At 52.9% G+C, this 17,890-nt stretch overlaps 1 protein-coding gene across 1 annotated transcript; it reads right to left on the bottom strand.

Annotated features, from left to right (window-relative positions):
• Positions 1 to 6,242: 6,242 nt before the first annotated feature.
• LOC144934539 (uncharacterized) lies at positions 6,243 to 16,483 on the bottom strand. Its single transcript, XM_078860437.1, has 2 exons — positions 15,520 to 16,483; positions 6,243 to 11,627 (listed from the first exon to the last, which is right to left on the bottom strand). The coding sequence occupies exons 1-2, from the start codon at positions 15,965 to 15,967 to the stop codon at positions 10,795 to 10,797; spliced, it is 1,281 nt and encodes a 426-aa protein (XP_078716563.1). The 5' UTR covers positions 15,968 to 16,483; the 3' UTR covers positions 6,243 to 10,794.
• Positions 16,484 to 17,890: the final 1,407 nt, after the last annotated feature.

Here is a 17,890-nt window from a genome sequence, read left to right as displayed (position 1 = left end):
GGAATTGTTGTCATCTCGTCGTCGGCACCCTGTGCATGTCCATTGCACGGATCAGACATTGATGACTGCTGGGGTGGCTAATCTTTAGCGGCAGCAAAGTCGCACTCGACTTGGCCAAGAGCAGTTAAGTGAATGTGTCGTCCGCACCAGATACTCTTGTCAAGGCTCAACGCCAGGGTCGGACAACGTTCGCCACTCGTGGCAGTTGTGGCCGAGATCTTTACTCAAGCAGCCGGGTTTGTATATCAGTGCGCAAACCACTACGCCCCCCCCCCCCACCACAGCACACACAGCACATTTAGACATACAAACAAAATACATAACGCAACACACAACGCACATACACACACACATACGACATACACACACGACATACACACATACACACGACACACACACGACATACATACATACACACGACATACACACACGGCATACAATTGTGTTGTACAACACAATTGACAATTCTAGATACACAACGCCCGCACACTGCACAAGACGAACACAACACACACACAACACCCACACACACGACAAACACACGACATACACAAACACACAGGATATACAACACAACACAAACACACGGCATACACACAGCACATACACGACATACACACACCACACACACGGCATACACACACACGACATACACGACATACACACACACGGCATACACACATACACACACACATCATACACACACACACACGACATACACGCACAACACACAGAAACAGAGCGAGCTTGCCTCTTGTCGACCGCAGGTCGGACGCGGGTTGCAGCCACTAATTAACGCGCTCGTCCATCAACCAATCAGCCAACCCATCAATCAAGGGGCGTGACGCGTGACAATCTGACTGGGTGTGCGTGAGGTCGCCCGGACTGATTTTTGTTCGTTTTGTTTTACAAATCACCCACGCGCTGTGCCAGCGCGCGCAGAGCACCCATCGAAAGAGTTTACGCTCGCGGTGGCATGCGAGGCGGTGGCATGGCGTGGTTGGCATGGGTCCTGGTGCAAAAGCGAGAAGAAAAAAAACACCCCACACAATGGGGGTGGAGGGTAGGGGGCTCTCTGTCCGAAGTTCCCCCGCTCTTCCTAACCCCACCTCCAACTCTCCCCCCGATGCCTACGCGAGCCTCTCTTTGGCACCTTGGGGGTCCCGGTGCAACTGCACCGCCTGCACACTCTAGAGCTAAGCCCGTTGCGACTGGGGGATGAAGGTGGGGCGGGAGGGGGGTGACTTGGCGATTGGAACTCGGGACGTCCTTGGCGTACCTCGCAAGAGGCTCCGGCCTGAGTCATGTTCTATATCGATATCGAACAAACAATGTGGTCACTGCATCGCGCGCTTTCGGATGCGCTTCTGCGGCCGTCTGGAACGCTCTTTCTTCCGATATTAGGAAGCCACTGGAGCTATGCACTTTTAAATCGAAGTTGAAAACGAATTTCTTTAAAAGTGCTTTGTGTGTTTAGTTTGTTGCCGCACCTCCGATTAGCACGGTTGGCTACGTACGGTGCGAAAGAAGTTGAATATACATATAGGAGCGTTTGATCAAGCGCCTTGCTCAAGAAGTGTGGATTGCCAGCAGTGTACGGATACCCCTGGTCACTACTGCAAAGGTGTTCGTGGTTGTGCTGTGCATCTGTCCGATGTGTTTGCAGGTTTTACAGCACAATGTTGTTCCCCACGATGCCCTCCGCTAATCTCTACCTACTGGGAGCTTCTTCAGGAGCTGGACAGTTTCTGGAGAAACTCCCGGTACGTGAAGCGAAACGTCGGGCATAAATGTCAAACAACACACGAGTGTTCCGCGCGTTGTTCGGGAACATAACACGCACAACAGCACAAAGACACACGCACACAATCATCATCCCACGCAACTATCACCCACGTGCGGGGAGCTACCGCACGCACGAAATAGTTTCTAAATATATTCAGAAGAATCTCAAGGCACGGAGACCGACATGTCAGGCGTTATGCCGAGCAGCACGCGGCACGCATGTACGGTAGGTTGAACTTTTTTCGCACCGTACGTAGCCAACCGTGCTAATCGGAGGTGCGGGTACAATCCAAAAACATCGCAGGTGGCATGCCCTGGTCGTTCTCTCGCCTGCTCCTGTCCAGCGAGATTCGCGGATCTCCAGACGCTACCTGCGTCACCCAGAACCCCTTTCCTCGCCTCGTGCCGTGGGCCGGAATGCGTTTGCCGAGTTCTCCTTGTTTTAAATCGTTCACTTTACAACATGTTTTCATGTTGGGGTTTTGCCAAAAAAAAGAACTACTATTACAAAAAAACTAAAGATTACACATGGCGGCTCATGTAATAATTTCGCGAATGCATGAGACGGGTGATTGTGTGATACTAGAGAGAGGTGAAAGGGAGGTGAGAGGGAGACAGAGAGGTGAGAGAGGCCCCTTTGGGGAGACTATACCCACCTGGGATCAATTATCTGCTCGAAGGCGATTTCCGTAAATCCACGTTCCGTGCCTAACCCCGCAGGGCTCCGCACAGCCAACGGCGCTCGCGGACACGAAGCCCTTAACGCCGAGGTCCCCCTCCTCATCTGAGCGATCGGTCGGTTGCGCAACTCGATTGCACGCATTGGCGAGACAAAGGCGGCGTGCTTTTGGCCACGCCGAACCAGCGTGTCAAACTGCGGGACTTAATCGGTGGCCCGCGAACAACATTTGCCCCCCCCCCTCCAACAGACTGTTAAGGCTGCATATAGGGCGTGCATGTCGAGCGTGCATTGCGTTAAGCATACACACGCATCCATACGCAATGCGTGCTGGCAGTACAAACCAAAGTACTGGAGTCGATCGCCGGCCACGCGCATCAATGACAAGATGTAGATGTGAACCTGTGCCGAGCCTCCATGGGTCAACTGGGCATTCATTGGTATGTTGCGTATGTAAATTTCGACTTCGGGAAGATGGTATGGTGTTGGCACCAACCCCCACGTGTGCCGTGCCGGCTCGAATGCGTACTCGCGAACATCAATTGCCCCAACAGTCTATAAGGCTAAAGGGTACGTGTCTAGGTTGGGGTGTGTGCAGGTTGCGTTGGCTGGGTCATGAAGCCCGCACGCCGAACCCACCGCATGCCCAAGCAACTTAATGTTTGGCCGGAGAAAGGGAGCTCAACGGGCGCGGTACGGGCTGGAGAAGAGATGGGCTGACGTGGTGCAGTAGGATGTGGAGCTGAGTAGACCTGCCGACGACCGGGGCGGTACCAAAGGTTGTCAAGATCGGCCTCTGTGGAGTGGAGGCGCGTGTAGGACGCTGCTGCTGCTGCTGCTGGGCAGTTGGAGGAAATTGCCCTGCGGCAACCACGGAGGGCAGAGAGGCGACGCTCGCGAGAACGAGCGGAGCGCCGGGCAGCTAAAACGCAGAAAGTTGGCACAGTAGGGAGAACAGGCGATGCATCTGTCAGTGATTTCATTCACATGGGTCTATCTCGTGACCTCCTGTCAGCAAGCTTTCGACACTTCGCATCGCCTCAACGTGCACCTAGCCTGGCACAATGTCTATGGCGACGTCACCGCCACTGAGTGGCGAATGGCGGTGATTGCTGTGTGCGGGTGTGTAGCTGTGTCTGTCCGCGTGTGCGTCGGTGGAAGTGTATTCGAGCATTAGACTCCCTGTGCAGGTGCGAGAACGTGTGCAAGTGTGTGCGCGTGGCGTGCCGGCCTGCATAGGCGCTCGCTAACACCACTTGCCCCAACAGTCTGTTAAGGCTATATAGAGGATCTTTGTATTCATATTTGTGTTATAGCTGTACACGCGTGTACGTTTGTGTGTTTGAGTGTATGCGCCTGTGTGTAGGTCTGTTTTGCTGAGTAGACGTGTGTGCGTGTTGGCGTGGCCTTTAACAACAGACGGTTCGGGCGAGCACCTATCAAGGCTTGCACGGCACACGAGGGGTTTGCCTGGCCAGATCCACACTCGACCGCCTTTGTCTCCCTTAGTGCTGATGTTTTAACACAACGCAGTACTCATTTGAGGCTGAGTCGCTCTAGGGGAAGGATCGGTTGAGTTGGCGCGGTGCGCGTGTCCCGGGGCACGCGTGGTGCCCGTGCTCATATGACCGCCACCCTCGAGCGCACCGTACACACCTCAATAGGTGATCGCTAACATGGACGATCGTTCGTCTTGTACAAGCACGCGCGGAACGTCGCAGAAGCGCGAGAAGAGGCGACGGTTTTGGAGGAGGTCTTTCATCCAGCAGTGGATTGAACGCGGCTACTGATGCTGCTGATGATGATGATCATCCTGCTGTTGCTATATAGCCCCCCCCCCCACTCCACAACGCAATACAGTGCGATGATTTACGTCCGTAGATTAACACCGCCCCTCCGGCGTCTCCAAGGATGCGCTCGTGGCTTCGTTCGTCTCCTGGGCGGCTTTCATGCCAACCCCACGGACACGGCTCCCGACGGACTTGGCGTGCGCGCTCTCTGAATAACAACTCCACTCTCCCCTCTCTCTCCTCTCTCTCTCGCCGTGTCTCTCTAATGAGAGGAGACTGAACTGTATGCACGTACACACACATACACATACACGCATACACACACGCGCGCGCACGGGCTTAAGCGTGCCGGGGCATCTCTCTCGTGTAATGACCGCTCGCGCACCGCGCTTGTTGGGTGTCTGGGATTCATTCATTCATTCGGGTTTTGTGTGTGTTGTGTTGTTATTGAGATTTCTTTGTCATGTCGTCGGTGCGTTCATTCAAAATTGTGCTCGGTCAGTGGATGAGATTGTGGGCTGTCTGCAGCAGGGGCATCTCAATGTCAATGTCCACTCCTCGTTACCCGCCACTGTCGGTCTTTACGGCTCTGCCAATTCACCTCCTTGTCGGTGCAAATTAAGTATTCACGAGCTAATTGAGTATATTTAGGCGCTAAACACAGACAAACCCAAAGGGCGTACAGAGAGCGACAGCTGTTTATTTGAATTGGAGCTCTCTCTCTCTCCTCTCTCTTTTTTTACGATCAGAGGAAACAAGAAGATGCTCGGTGTAGTCGGCACTTTGCTTCGTTCATCATTTCGGTTTTTTTTCAATGCTTTTTTTAATGAAAGATTTCATCTATCTACCCACGGTGGGACGTACACGCACACGCACGCGTACGAAGACAAAGATCCCCTGTATAGCCTTAAGAGACTGTCGGAGCAAGTGCCGTCAGCGAGCACACGCGGCACGCACGCGCACACACACACACACGAAACACTCACTCAGCCAATTTGAATCAGCAGCGCTCGATGTCACACGGAGGGGACGTGATTAGCAATCATCAGGCGTGTGCGGGGCCGAATGAATGGAACTGTTTTTGAACAGAGACGATGGACAAAGTGCAGGGGATAGACGGCGTATGAAATCGTGGTGAGCTTACGAGGATTGGAGGGTGTGGATGGGGAACCCATCCTCTGTATGTGTACACGACTTGCCTCGCACACCACGTGCGAGTTTAGCAATCAGCATGCGCGTGCAGTGCGTGAGAACTCGATGTTATATCCATATATGCACACATATATTTGAACTGAGACGATTGGTATGGATAGACACGCAAAGACATACAGTGTATATGTAACCGTGGTAACTGATATTTGGGTGCCCCTGCAATTTCACGACTCGCGTGCTCGCACCCCACGTGCGCAAAACAAGACAAAGATCCCCCGTATAGTCTCAACACGCTTTTGGGGCAAGTGCTGTTAGCGAGCACCTAATGAAGGTCAGCACGGTGCACGAGGGGGTGGGTGGCCAGCACCACCCCGTTCCGCCTTTGTCTCCGCAGTGGCTATAGTTTACCCACCGCAGCAGGTACTCAATTGAGGCTGAGTCGACCTAGGAGAGCCTCGGGACCGGCGCAGATAACCGTCACCGGCGTTGTCGACGTTGAGCGGGAATCGAACTGTGGTCGCCGGCTTCGAAGCGCAGCTCCCTAACCGCCGCACCACCGCTCCCCACGTGCGCGCACCGCCGGTGACACTCACGATAACCCTCACTGACAGCTGACGTCGGGTTGAATGTCGCCATGTGGGACGCACACAAATCCTAATTGCGTTACAGATGGGGGGGAAAGCGTGTGTTGCTAAATCCCATTACACACACAGAGAGAGAGAGAGCCACAGCATCGCCGCTCATCGCACCGGACGCGTTTTAGGGCACCCCGTTAATTAGATTCGGATTTGAATAATTTATTATGAAATATCGTAGGCGAAAGCGTACAAATGTAATTACATGCAGCTCCATTAGTTCACGCCGCTTGTTATAATATACACGGGGCATGCACGCGTCCGCGATTCACGCATGTGTAAAAAGAGACTCATTATAAAGATGGAATAATATATTTGAATATATATATACCTTTTTGCCGTTCTAATATAATTCACGCGTAGACTAAACAATATATTTTTTTCGTCGCAAGACAAAGTCTGGCGGAGCCAAGTGTGTAGTCACGGCGCGTTCATTTATACAAAGCGCGTCTCTCTCGGTCATCATCCGATCAGCGAGACTGGTAATGGAATGGAAGTGGTCAGAACAAGGCTCATGATGATGATGGTGACTGCGCCGATGTATTTACAAGCTGGCTGGTTGTTTCTTGAATTGATTTTAGATGCTCAAAATGTGTTTTATAGGTCAATGATAGAGGTTCGTGGGTAAGATCGCTTAAATATAAATGTGTCGTTAAATCCACCACCACCCGACACAGCCATTTAGTAAGGTTTGTCACGTAAACAAAATGTGCCAATTCGTTACTAGTTCAGCACGCCGGTGTGTTGGAGAGTAAATCCACAACATTTAGAATTCGAGTACAACGTTTCGCCAGTAATTACAACCAGCATCATCAGGCGACAGCCAGAGTTGTGGAGAAATCCTCCCGTTTCGGTCTTAACGACACATTTAGATTAATGCGATCTAACCCAAAAACTTCTTATGGATGATATTGGTCGTGATAACTTGCGTGTTAAACTGTTTATAGGTTTAAGGACGACCACGTACCTTCATAACAAAACAATGCGCAGGTTATATAGTATGTTGAGTGCTGTACACACATGTTCGTATTTGTATGCGCGCGAGTTGAAGTAGTGGATAGCGATAGTGTAGTGGTTAGCGCGACGCCGCGCTCCGAATCCGGCGACCCGAGTTCGATTCCCGTTCACGGCTAAAACCAGCCACGATCATTTGAACCGGTCCTGGGCCTCCGCTAGGTCGACTCGGCCTCAATTAGTACCTGGTGCGGTGTATAAACATCACCACTGGATAAACAAAGGCGGCCGGGCGTGGTGTTGGCCAACCACCCCCTCGTGTGCCGTGCCGGCCTTCATAGGCGCTCGCTAACAGCATTTGTCCCAACAGTCTGTTGAGGCTGTACTGAGGTTGTTTGCCTTTGTTGTACGAGTTAAAGAACGGTCCACAAGCATTGCGCATAACCCTTTGGTGGAAGGGGGAAAGCAATTAATGCGTGACATTCCAGTGGCCCATTTCTCTGCTAAACCACGTGAGCGTGGGTGTGAATGATGGCACAAGCCCAGCAAGTGACGCAATGGCATAGCAGCAGACACACAAAGCCAAAGATCCCGCGTATCGCCTAAAGCGGCAAGTGCTGTTAGCCAGCACCTAATGAAAGCGACGGGATGGTTGGCCAGCACCACGCCCGGCCGCCTTTGTCTCCCTCGTGGCTATGTTTACACACCGCATCAGGTACTCATTTGAGGCTGAGTCGACCTCGAGGAGGCCCAGGACCGGTCACTGGTGGTGGCCGTGGGCGGAAACTGAACTCGGGTGGTCGGGTTCGTAGCGCAGCGTGCTAACCGCTACACCACCGCTCCCCACGCCGGTAGACGTACAAGACAAAGACAAAGATCCACCGTATAGCCTTAACATACTGTTGGGGAAACAGTCTGTTAGGCGTACACACTCGCTCGCACACAAAGCCAAAGAACCCGCCGTGTTGCATTTTTAGACCTGGGTGGTGGTGGGGGGGGCAATTGTTCTTAGCGAGCACCTATTAAGGCCGTAACGACGCACGATATGGCGGTGTGGTCAGACCCGCGCCCGGCCGCCTTTGTCTCCCTAGTCTTGATGTTTGGTTTACACATCGGGCTCGATGCCTGTGTATCTTTCACCAGAAGCTTTTTGCGTTCATGATAATGAATCGTGTGTTTTGTTGCATTCGGAACTTTGCTGCTTGCAGTTCAGGTCACATTTGAGTGACTCCTGCTTACATTGGGATAGAACATTGGGGTCTTGAATGAAGACAAATGTAATGCTACGTGTGGCCATGTCGACATTTGGGCGGTCCCAGCACAAGCTCGGATGACAAACTACCGCTGCCGTTGTCCGTGGCTGGGAATCGAACTCGGGTCGCCGGCATCGTAGCGCAGCGCGCGGACCGCTACGTCTCGGCCCCAGGACACGTTTCCCTTGCTTTGTGCGGGTTCAGTTTGTGCGATTTCGCGTGTATGCGGTGAACCTATTTGAACCCAAAATTCGCTCTATGCGGTTTTAATTCACTAATATGCGGCAATGCGGTCGGACGTGGGAGAACATTGTGTGTGTAATGTTTGTGTACTGTGTGTGTGTACCGCGTGTGCTGTGTATGTGCAGTGTCTGTGTGTGTACTGTGTGTGTACTGTGTGTGTACTGTGTGTGTGTACCGCGTGTGCTGTGTATGTGCAGTGTCTGTGTGTGTACTGTGTGTGTACTGTGTTTGTGTGTAGAGTTTGTGTACTGCGTGTGTGCTGTGTGTGTGCTGTGTACTGTGTTTGTGTGTAGTGTTTGTGTACTGTGTGTGTACTGTGTGTGTGCTGTGTTTGTGTGTATTATGTGTGTGCTTTGTGTGTGTACTGTGTTTGTGTGTTTTATCTATGTGCTGTGTGTGTACTGTGTGCGCTACTCGGCAGGCAGCTGTCTCGTGCGATTTCACTTTGTGAACCCCTTTTTTGGAACGCATCTACCGCACAATGCGAGGGAAACCTGTACATTCAGACACACACATACACACCCGCAGAGACACACACAGACACGCACATGCAAACATAACAATCCATCCATGTGTGTACACTATTCACGTGTGGGTGTGTGAACGCTCACGTACAATTTTATCCCAGAAATTATAGCTCAGGAACGCGTAAGTATTAAGGCACGCAAATGAAGCAAAGTCTACTCGACTGTTCCCAGACAATCAATGCGCGCGCACTTCTGCTTAACCAAGTGGGTAACAATGTCCATTACCAGTCGGTAATTGTATTGTACAGGAATACGTATAATGATGCGTTATATATACACACAGACACACAAAGGCTCGAGTATTCATTGAACACATGCCGACTGCCCCTCTTTACAACGCGTCAAAGTCGGGTGATGAGCGAACAGTCGTGGGTGTCCAATGATGGTGAGGGACCCACTTACCAGAGGTGGGACAAAGTCATTGTTATGCAAGTCCAAGTCGAGTCGCAAGTCATCAAATTCATGACTCGAGTCTGACTCGAGTCCAAGTCACATGACTCGAGTCCACATCTCATAGGTGGGACAAAGTCATTGTTATGCAAGTCCAAGTCGAGTCGCAAGTCATCAAATTCATGACTCGAGTCTGACTCGAGTCCAAGTCACATGACTCGAGTCCACACCTCTGCCACTTACACGTGAACACGTGGCGCGGGTTGGACACGTGGTCGCGGGTTCGAACACGTGCTCGGGTTATTCGGGGCAGCTCTTAAAATAGATTAAAGACGCGAACCACACGTAACAACAACAATAATTTGCTCTTATCTTGTAACTCCCACAACGCTGGCCCACACGAGTTTGCAGCTTCGTTGTTGAGAGAGAAAAAATGAACTTTATTATATTTTAGATTGACTCGTTTTTTTTTCATAAGCACCGCCACTGCGCTAGAAGGACGTCACTATATATGTATGGTGAACTTCTTTCGCGCCGTACGTAGCCGACCGTTGCTCATCGGAGGTGATTGCTGAAGGCTTGAATGATACACGGTAATGATCATGCTGCCCTTTATTTATCCGAAAAAAAGCTCACCGAGTCTCAAGATCTTTTTTAAAGAGACTCCTGCTGGACTGGGATGTTTGGCCAATTAATGATTGAACCAATTAATTCATTAACTTACTTAGCTTTAAATCGAAATTTAACTTATTTTCTTTTGTCTCATGCCTTCAAGAAAACCCGGCCATACGAGGGAGTAACTCTCAATTTCTGCGCCCACATATTCAAGAATCCGTTGCTGCACTGCCATATCCTGGTTATACATCGCAGCTCAAGCCCACGACGCCTGGTGTACATTAGCGAGCAGTCTCCCGACCCAGCATAACTATCCTGGAGGCTCAACGTTGCTCAGCTTCTGATATCTGACGTGATCGGGCGCATTCCTTGTGATTTGCATCTGGACGTCACTGCAAGGGTGTCACAAGAGCGAGCTAAAGGTTTAATCTATGTTCCCACACACGAGCGAAGCTTCGGACACGTGCTGGTACAGCCCATAGCACTACACAGCCAAGCAGTGTAGCTCCAAGATAAGAGCTCGTTCATGTTGTAGGTGTTGCATCACGGGATCACAGGAGATGGCATCGGCTTTGGGATGGCGTTCATCCATCAATGGATCGGCCCTGTCATATTATATCGATGACTATGATGAATAGTTGAGGCGGCGCGTCTTTAACCCAGGGCTCAATTTCAGCCGGAGCTGTCCAGAGCCGAGCCTCAGAGTCCAGACAGGAGTTGGGGGATGTGGCCCTGGTTTAACCAAAGTGGAGCGACGGGGGTTGGGGACGACTATATTTTGTCTTGCTCTGACTGGCTCTGCCCGCCGGCCTCGAGTCCCCCCGGTTGGATTCCCCGTGCGGTGAAGCGGTTCACGTGGATGGGGATGGGCACCACGATCTTGGGGTTTCGGGTCGGCTCCCCGCTCCGGGACGCGCCGTTGCCCGCCTTGACGCGCTTCCACTTGGCGCGCCGGTTCTGGAACCAAATCTTCACCTGCACCTCGCTGAGACGCAGCGCCGCCGCGATCTGCGAGCGCTCGGACAGGGAGAGGTACTTCTTGCTCAGGAACTCCTTCTCGAGCTCCAGCAGCTGCTCGCTCGTGAACGCCGTGCGCCGCCGCCTCCTCTGCTGCTGCTGCTGCTGCGGGTTGAGATTGGACTTGCCCACTTGCTGCTGATGCTGCTGCTGTTGCTGCTGGTGAAAGTCGTAGTGGTGGTGGTGGTGAGACTGCTGAAGATGCTGCTGATGATGATGCTGCTGCTGTTGGTGGTGGTGGTGAATATTGTGGTCATTCTGAAGTTGGTCTTCAGCAACGCGCTGATGGTCATCGTGCCGGCGATGCTGATCGTGTTCGGCCGCGTAGCCTCTGTCACCCGGCGAGAAGGATGCTGCCGATGACGACGAGTGGGGGGGAGACACTCTGGTGGAGCGGGGAGTCGCGGGGAGAGCTCGTGGGGGGGAGTGCAGGCTGTCTCCGCTGAACTCGTCCGAGCTGCAGTGGTCCGCGTCGCTGTCGCACGAGAATTCGTCGTCGGGCGCCGAGCACGAGGAGGAGGAGGAGGCGCCGCGCCCTCCACGCGCGCCCTCGATCCCCCCGGGACTGAAGCCCGCGACCCGCGCCGCTGCAGTGCAAGAGACACGCGGGGAGTGAGACCACCACCAGCACCACCATGCGCAAAAGACAAAGATCCCCCCCGTGTAGCCTGAACAGACGGTAGGGGCCAAGTGCTGTTAGCGAGCACCTATGAAGGCCGGCACGATACACGAGGGGGTGGGTGTCCAGCAACAAAGCCCGACCGCATTTTGTCTGACCAATGGCGATGTTCACACACACCACACCGGGTACTCGTTGGAGGCTGAGTCGACTTAGGGGAGGTCCAGGACCGGTTAAGATAATCGGCAACGGTGTAGGCCGTGAGCGGGAATCGAACTCGAGAATTCCGGGTTCGTAGCGCGGCGTAGCGCTAACCGCTACACCACCGCTCCCCAAAACCATGCGCGCACGCACAGACACACACCCAGACGCACCCCGCTCTCCATCACACACACGCACAGTGCCCCACCCCTACGCACTCACACGCACGTGCATAGATCGACCCCTTAGACCAGTTGTTCTTAACCTTTACTGCAGCCTGCAACCCCGTTGGTTCTCAGAAAGGGCATCTCGCACCCCCAGGGAGCACGTGCACCCCAGGTGAAGAACCACTGCCTTGGAGACTTTCCCCAACACACATACACAGAGAGACAACCCCTCACACAGACACCACCAGACACACAGAGAAGAGACCCGTCTACATAGACGACCCTACACACAGACGGCCTCAGACAGAAACCCAAACAGATCCCTACGGAGACCCATGAAGGAGGTGTCTACGGAGGCTCTCCAACAGAGACCAAAACAGAGACTCCAAAGAGAGTACCCCATAGATACCCAGACAATGCATAGAGACCCTATAGAGATATGGATATCCCATGGAGACCCCTGACAAAGACCCACAGACTCCCATAGATTCCAGGACGACAGGCACAGAGGGTGACCTCCCAAAGCGATCCCCGGGGAGGGAGACCCCGCACAGAGACCCCCAGAGCCCTTTACAGATTGAGCCTCAACAGAGCCCCATCGACACAGAGATTGAGACCCCCAACGTAGTGAGACCCATACAGGGACCACATAGACCCCCCCCCCCTCCCATGCATACTCAGATAAGTACGCAGAGTGAGAGAGACGCAGACGGAGTGGAATTCAGAGACCCTAACAGAGTGGGATTCTCCCCGGCCCTACACACAAACGATATCCAAACAGATTGAGCCCCCCGCAGAGACTCCTACAGGGACCCCCACTATCTGCCACCCCCCCCCCGCCCCCCCCCCCCCCCCCCGTGTAAACACTACGACACGGCGAGACCCGCGCAGCGAGTCGCACACACGGCGACTGCTGCGCATACACGTGCACACCTGTCCCATAGGGGCGCGCGGGGCCCGGGGCAAATCACACCGTGTGGGCCGCCGTGGCGCCTGCAAACTAAATGTGCAGTATGACATCTGCCACCCTCATGTTGAATCGCCCCCCCCCCTCCAAAGCGCGGGGCCCCGGGCGGTTTGCCCCGATTCGCCATACCCTAGAGACGGCTCTGACCTGTACTGCCTTACCGCATGATGCACCTATTGCTGATCTCAGATAGCACACCCCCATCGACTGTGTAACTCCAAACAGCAACAACAACAACCGCCGTTCGCCACTGAGTGTCGGTGACATCACCGCAGCACTTGTGCCAAACTAGGTGCACTTTGAGGCCACGCCAAGTGTCGAAGGCCCGCTGGCAGGAGGTCACGGGACAGATCCAGGTGCCGTGGGTTGACTGACTGAGATGGCTGGCATATGCACCACCGTGCTAACTTGCTGCGTTTTATCCACTCGGAGCTCTGCTCGTTGTTGTGAGCGTCGCTCCTCCGCCCTCCACTGTGATTGGAGGGCCACTCTGCATACACATCGACTCGCCACTCCCTGCAAGGGAGATTTCCGCACATCTACTCGACTTTCTCGGACCAGAATATTTATTTACGCTGGAGGAATCCGATGAGCTGTAAAGCTCTTTTGTCGCACGTGTCAGCGGCTTCAGTGCTCGAGTGATTGATGTCGTCCCAAACTTATCCGCGCTTTGCTTACCTTCACGCGCTCTTGGTCGTGTTGTGTTCATTTGTGGTGTTCCCGTTGCTTTCTTTAGATGATTTGTATTTATTTTAAGATGTTTGTATAGTGGGTGTAATCGTCTAGCGTTCTGAGATGCAACTCGCACGATTGACGCTATATATAAAAAAAGAATTGGTATCATTAACCACGATACTCTTAGTTTTTTCGGTAAAGTCACGTAGGTAAAAAATGCAATTAATAAAAATAAAATAATAAAAATCACGACGTTTCGGAGGCAACACAAGTCTCCGTCATCAGGTGGGACCGTCACAGCCAGATTTGCTGTATCAAGTGATATCAAGTGATACAGCAAATCTGGCTGTGACGGTCCCACCTGATGACGGAGACTTGTGTTGCCTCCGAAACGTCGTGATTTTTTATTTATTTATTTTTTATTAATTTTAATTTCATTTTTTACCTACGTGACTTTACCGAAAAAACTAAGAGTATGAATCCTTGCAGTCACGAAAGCTTCAAATCTAGAATTATTAACCACTGTCCCATACATTTGAACACCTCCCCATTACATTTACCTTTCATCTCTATCTCACGGCAGAAGTAGCCGCTCATCTCTACATTAAAACACACGTCCGATGTTCATTCCTGGCCCAAACTCTCCACACCCAAGTCGTGAAACACACACACACACATCTACCGCGTCGGAGAGCAGACATCTGCTCTTCGTCTCTGTTAACACGCGTCGGCTGTTAATCTCCACAATACACATCTCCTAATCATCTCCTTATCTTATAGCACGCATCCCATCTATCTATGATCCCTGTATGTCATGTCCTTATCTACGGGACCTTTATTGTCAGACAGGCCTTTACCCTGTCTGACAATAGAACATGCCTATAAGATGTCCAAACACCAAATGAGATACCAAAGACAATGCAAATGTGATCAAAGCAACATTTGTTTGCATCTTTTGCCACAAGTTTGTGTGGTGAATGCAGACACGATGCCTTGAAACATGTATCGATTTGGAGTTTGAACATCGTAACGCCTGTTTTGTTGCCAGAAAGGGGAAAGCAGCCTCTCCTCATTTCCTGTTCTTCTCTGCCTTGTTACGCAAACTTGCTCTGCCCCGTCTGCCTTTACATGATAACACAGGCGCCAATTAGCCACCGCTCTCGTCTAAATGAGAATACAGCCGCTGTTCACCCCCCCCCCTCCTCCCCCACCAAAGTCTTCCTACAAGAGACGAACAACTCTGCACACGCCGCAGACGTGCAGGAGTTGGACCGCGTGGGTCATCGTCAGGGACACGAGAGAGAGAGACGCAACTCGAGACTCGCGGCTCAACTCGCTCGGACAAAGACAACGCGAGATGACGACGGAAGGACTTGCGCGTGGGGCACCTCCGCTTCAGCACGGTTGGCTACGTACGGCGCCAAAGAAGTTCGGCGTGCAGACATCCCTATGCATCCGATAGAAGATGATGCGGCTGCCGATACGGATACTGTTGAGCGACGATGATACTACCGATGATGATTGTGCCACACGGCTCATCATGATCTACTTACTCATGATTATTAAACCGGTCATGATAAACATGCTGATGAAGCCCATGAAGCTCCTGATGATGATGATGATTGACACGGTGGAGAATGATGGTCTTGATACTGAACATAATGACGTACGTACGTTTGTTGAACTTATTTCGCACCGTACGTAGCCAACCGTGCTAAATCGGCTGATGACGATTCCACCGCCGATTGCCACACAGTCGTGCAAACGTCCCAGCCTCGGCACACCCCATTCACTCGCTGTGGCATCGGCACCGTTAACCGAAACGGGCACGAGAACCCTCAGCTCCTCACCGGTGGTGGGAGACCTGCAGGGCTTGGCGCAGTGAAGAGCCACCGCGGGCGGACGCTCCGTTCGCCCCGCGTCTTCCGTCTCCTTGTGCTCCTCGTGCTCCGTCTCCCGGCTTCGGGAGAAGCTCCCCGAGGAGTCGTGAGAGTGGTCGCGAAGGCGCTCCTCCCTGCCCGGGGGTCTCCCCTTCCCGTAGCAGTGCCTCGTGTCGGGGATCACGGGCGGCAGGGTTCTGGCGAAAGCCGAGCAGAGCCCCGCGGCTCCGAAAGCGGCGCCCGCGAATCCGTGCAGCCCGGCTTGCAGCGCGGCTGGGCTAGGGATCACCAGGGGCCCATAGGGAGGCAGGAAGAGCCCCGGGTAGCCCGGGTAGAGCAGCTGACCGCAGCTGCCCTGTCCGCCCCCGATGAGGGAGTCGATGGTGAAGGCGGTGAGCGCGCCCGTGGGTCGATGCATGGTGCGGGATAGCGAGACCTGAACTCCTGATCCTGATGCTCCTCCTAATCTCCCCTATCTTCTGATTTTCTTTTTTATTTTCTTACGAGCCTCCTCCTGATCCTGTGCTCGATGTCCCCTATCCTCTGCCCGTGTGTCTGGTCCTCCCCCTCCTGATACTCCTCTTCCTGGTCGTCCCGATGCCACGCTCTTTGAAGCCCCTCGGTTTGAATGTCCGTCCAGTTGAAACTGCAGCCGGGCGCCGTTGCCCCACGCCCGACTGGGGGGGCTCGGCGCTGGGTTCGAGAAAAAAGTCGAGGCACGAGCGCTGATGATAGTGACGACGTTGGCGATAGAGATTGTGATCGGAGAGCGGGGACGACGATGACGGCTTGTGACTGGCGGTGACTTCGGGACTCGGAGCAGTGCGCGCGCGCACGCGCGCGGATCAGTGACGGCTCTGTGCTGCGCACTCCCGTATCAATGAGGCATCATCCCGCGCCTGGCGCGCCACCCTGAGCTCCCTCTTCCTGGAGCATCCCCGCCTCCCCCCACCCCGCTCATCCACCTCCCCCACCCCGTCTCCCCCCAACCCCCCCCCCCCACACTGATTATCTGCCGCATCCCCCCACTCCTCCTTTGGCAGATCCCGCCTCTTGGCTTTGTTTACGAGCATCGCTAATTCGCTGACGTCATCTCATTTAGCTTCACCCCCCCATCCTCCTATCCCCAACCCCCTTTCTTAGCTCCCCCCCCGCCCCACGACTCCCCCCCCCAAACCCCAGCACCCCGCCGGGCCTCCCTTCACGCCCCCCCATGATTTATCATCGGAGTTAAGATCTCGTGGTCAACCGATGCCATCATCAGCACAAACTCATTTGATCGAGCCGGGGTCGCCGCGTAATTCGTGGCGTCCGCGCGGGCCATGCGACGCTAATTTGCCTTAATTGTGACGGATGAGTTGGAATACCTTGCAGGTAATGTTTGGCTTTTATGAATTATGCGAAGCGTTCCTCTTCTGTATGCAGACGTCACACACCAAACACACGCACGCACGCGCGCGCGCACGCGCGAGCGAGCGCGTGAACGCTTAGTAATTGACTTAATGTTTAGCCTGCGGGATGTTTGATGCTTTTTTTTCTGTACACGCTTCATTCTAAATTCTAAAGAGGTGTGCGGTGTAAGAGTGTAGGGAGTGTATGCCATCTTGGGTGTAGGGTGGGCTAGTTTCATGATTTGGGAGCCCCGCGCTCACTAATATTGTTAAAAGTGAAAACTCATTATATGCGCTCTTGTGGAGAGACATGGCGTAATGAGTTTTTAATAATTAATCACAATGATAATAATTCCCATTGTCATTCCGTTGCTGGATGAAGAGTTCCCTCCCCCACGCTGTGTGCCTCGTGGGAGTTGTTTGACCATACTTCCTCACTCTGGACAGCGCGGGTTGGTGAAAGGACGAGTGTAGAAGGGTGTCATGATCGTTTCAGATTTCACTCACAGCTGACGTTAGCCGCGGCCTGGAATCGAACTCGGAGCGCCAATGAGTTAATTTGAGTTGTTTGGACGACGGATGTTTCCCGTTCAGCCAGTTGTCCGGCTACTTTACAAGGAAGATCCGTGGTGCGTGAGCACAGCAACAACAAAGACGTGAATATTGCTTACAGTCAGGGCCGGATCAAGGCACGGGGCTTTAGGGGCTGCAGCCAAGAGCCCTCCGCCAGCTGGAAGGCCTCCAGGGATTGTGAACAGTTATTTCATTTGTGAATGGTACATTTTATTTGTTGTTAGCCTTGTAAAAATAAATGAAAATTAATAAAAGTAAAATAATGAAGACGGAAGCTTGTGTTGCCTCCGAAACGTCGTGATTTTTATTTTATTTTACTTTTATTAATTTAAATTTATTTTTTTTACCTACGTGACTTTACCAAAAAAAACTAAGAA

The sequence above is a fragment of the Lampetra fluviatilis genome, chromosome 10 (assembly GCF_964198595.1).
Source record: "Lampetra fluviatilis chromosome 10, kcLamFluv1.1, whole genome shotgun sequence".
Lineage (NCBI taxonomy): Eukaryota > Metazoa > Chordata > Hyperoartia > Petromyzontiformes > Petromyzontidae > Lampetra > Lampetra fluviatilis.
Note: the sequence above shows the minus strand (reverse complement) of the source record. Positions and strands in the feature narration are given on the sequence as shown.

Bases quoted from the DNA above. Each gene is read 5' to 3' on its own strand.
- LOC144934539 (XM_078860437.1), bottom strand. From the start codon at position 15,967: ATGCATCGACCCACGGGCGCGCTCACCGCCTTCACCATCGACTCCCTC. The intron at 11,628-15,519 runs GTGAGGAGCTGA...CTTGCACTGCAG, and splicing joins CTGCAGGTCTCCCACCACCG to CGGCGCGGGTCGCGGGCTTC.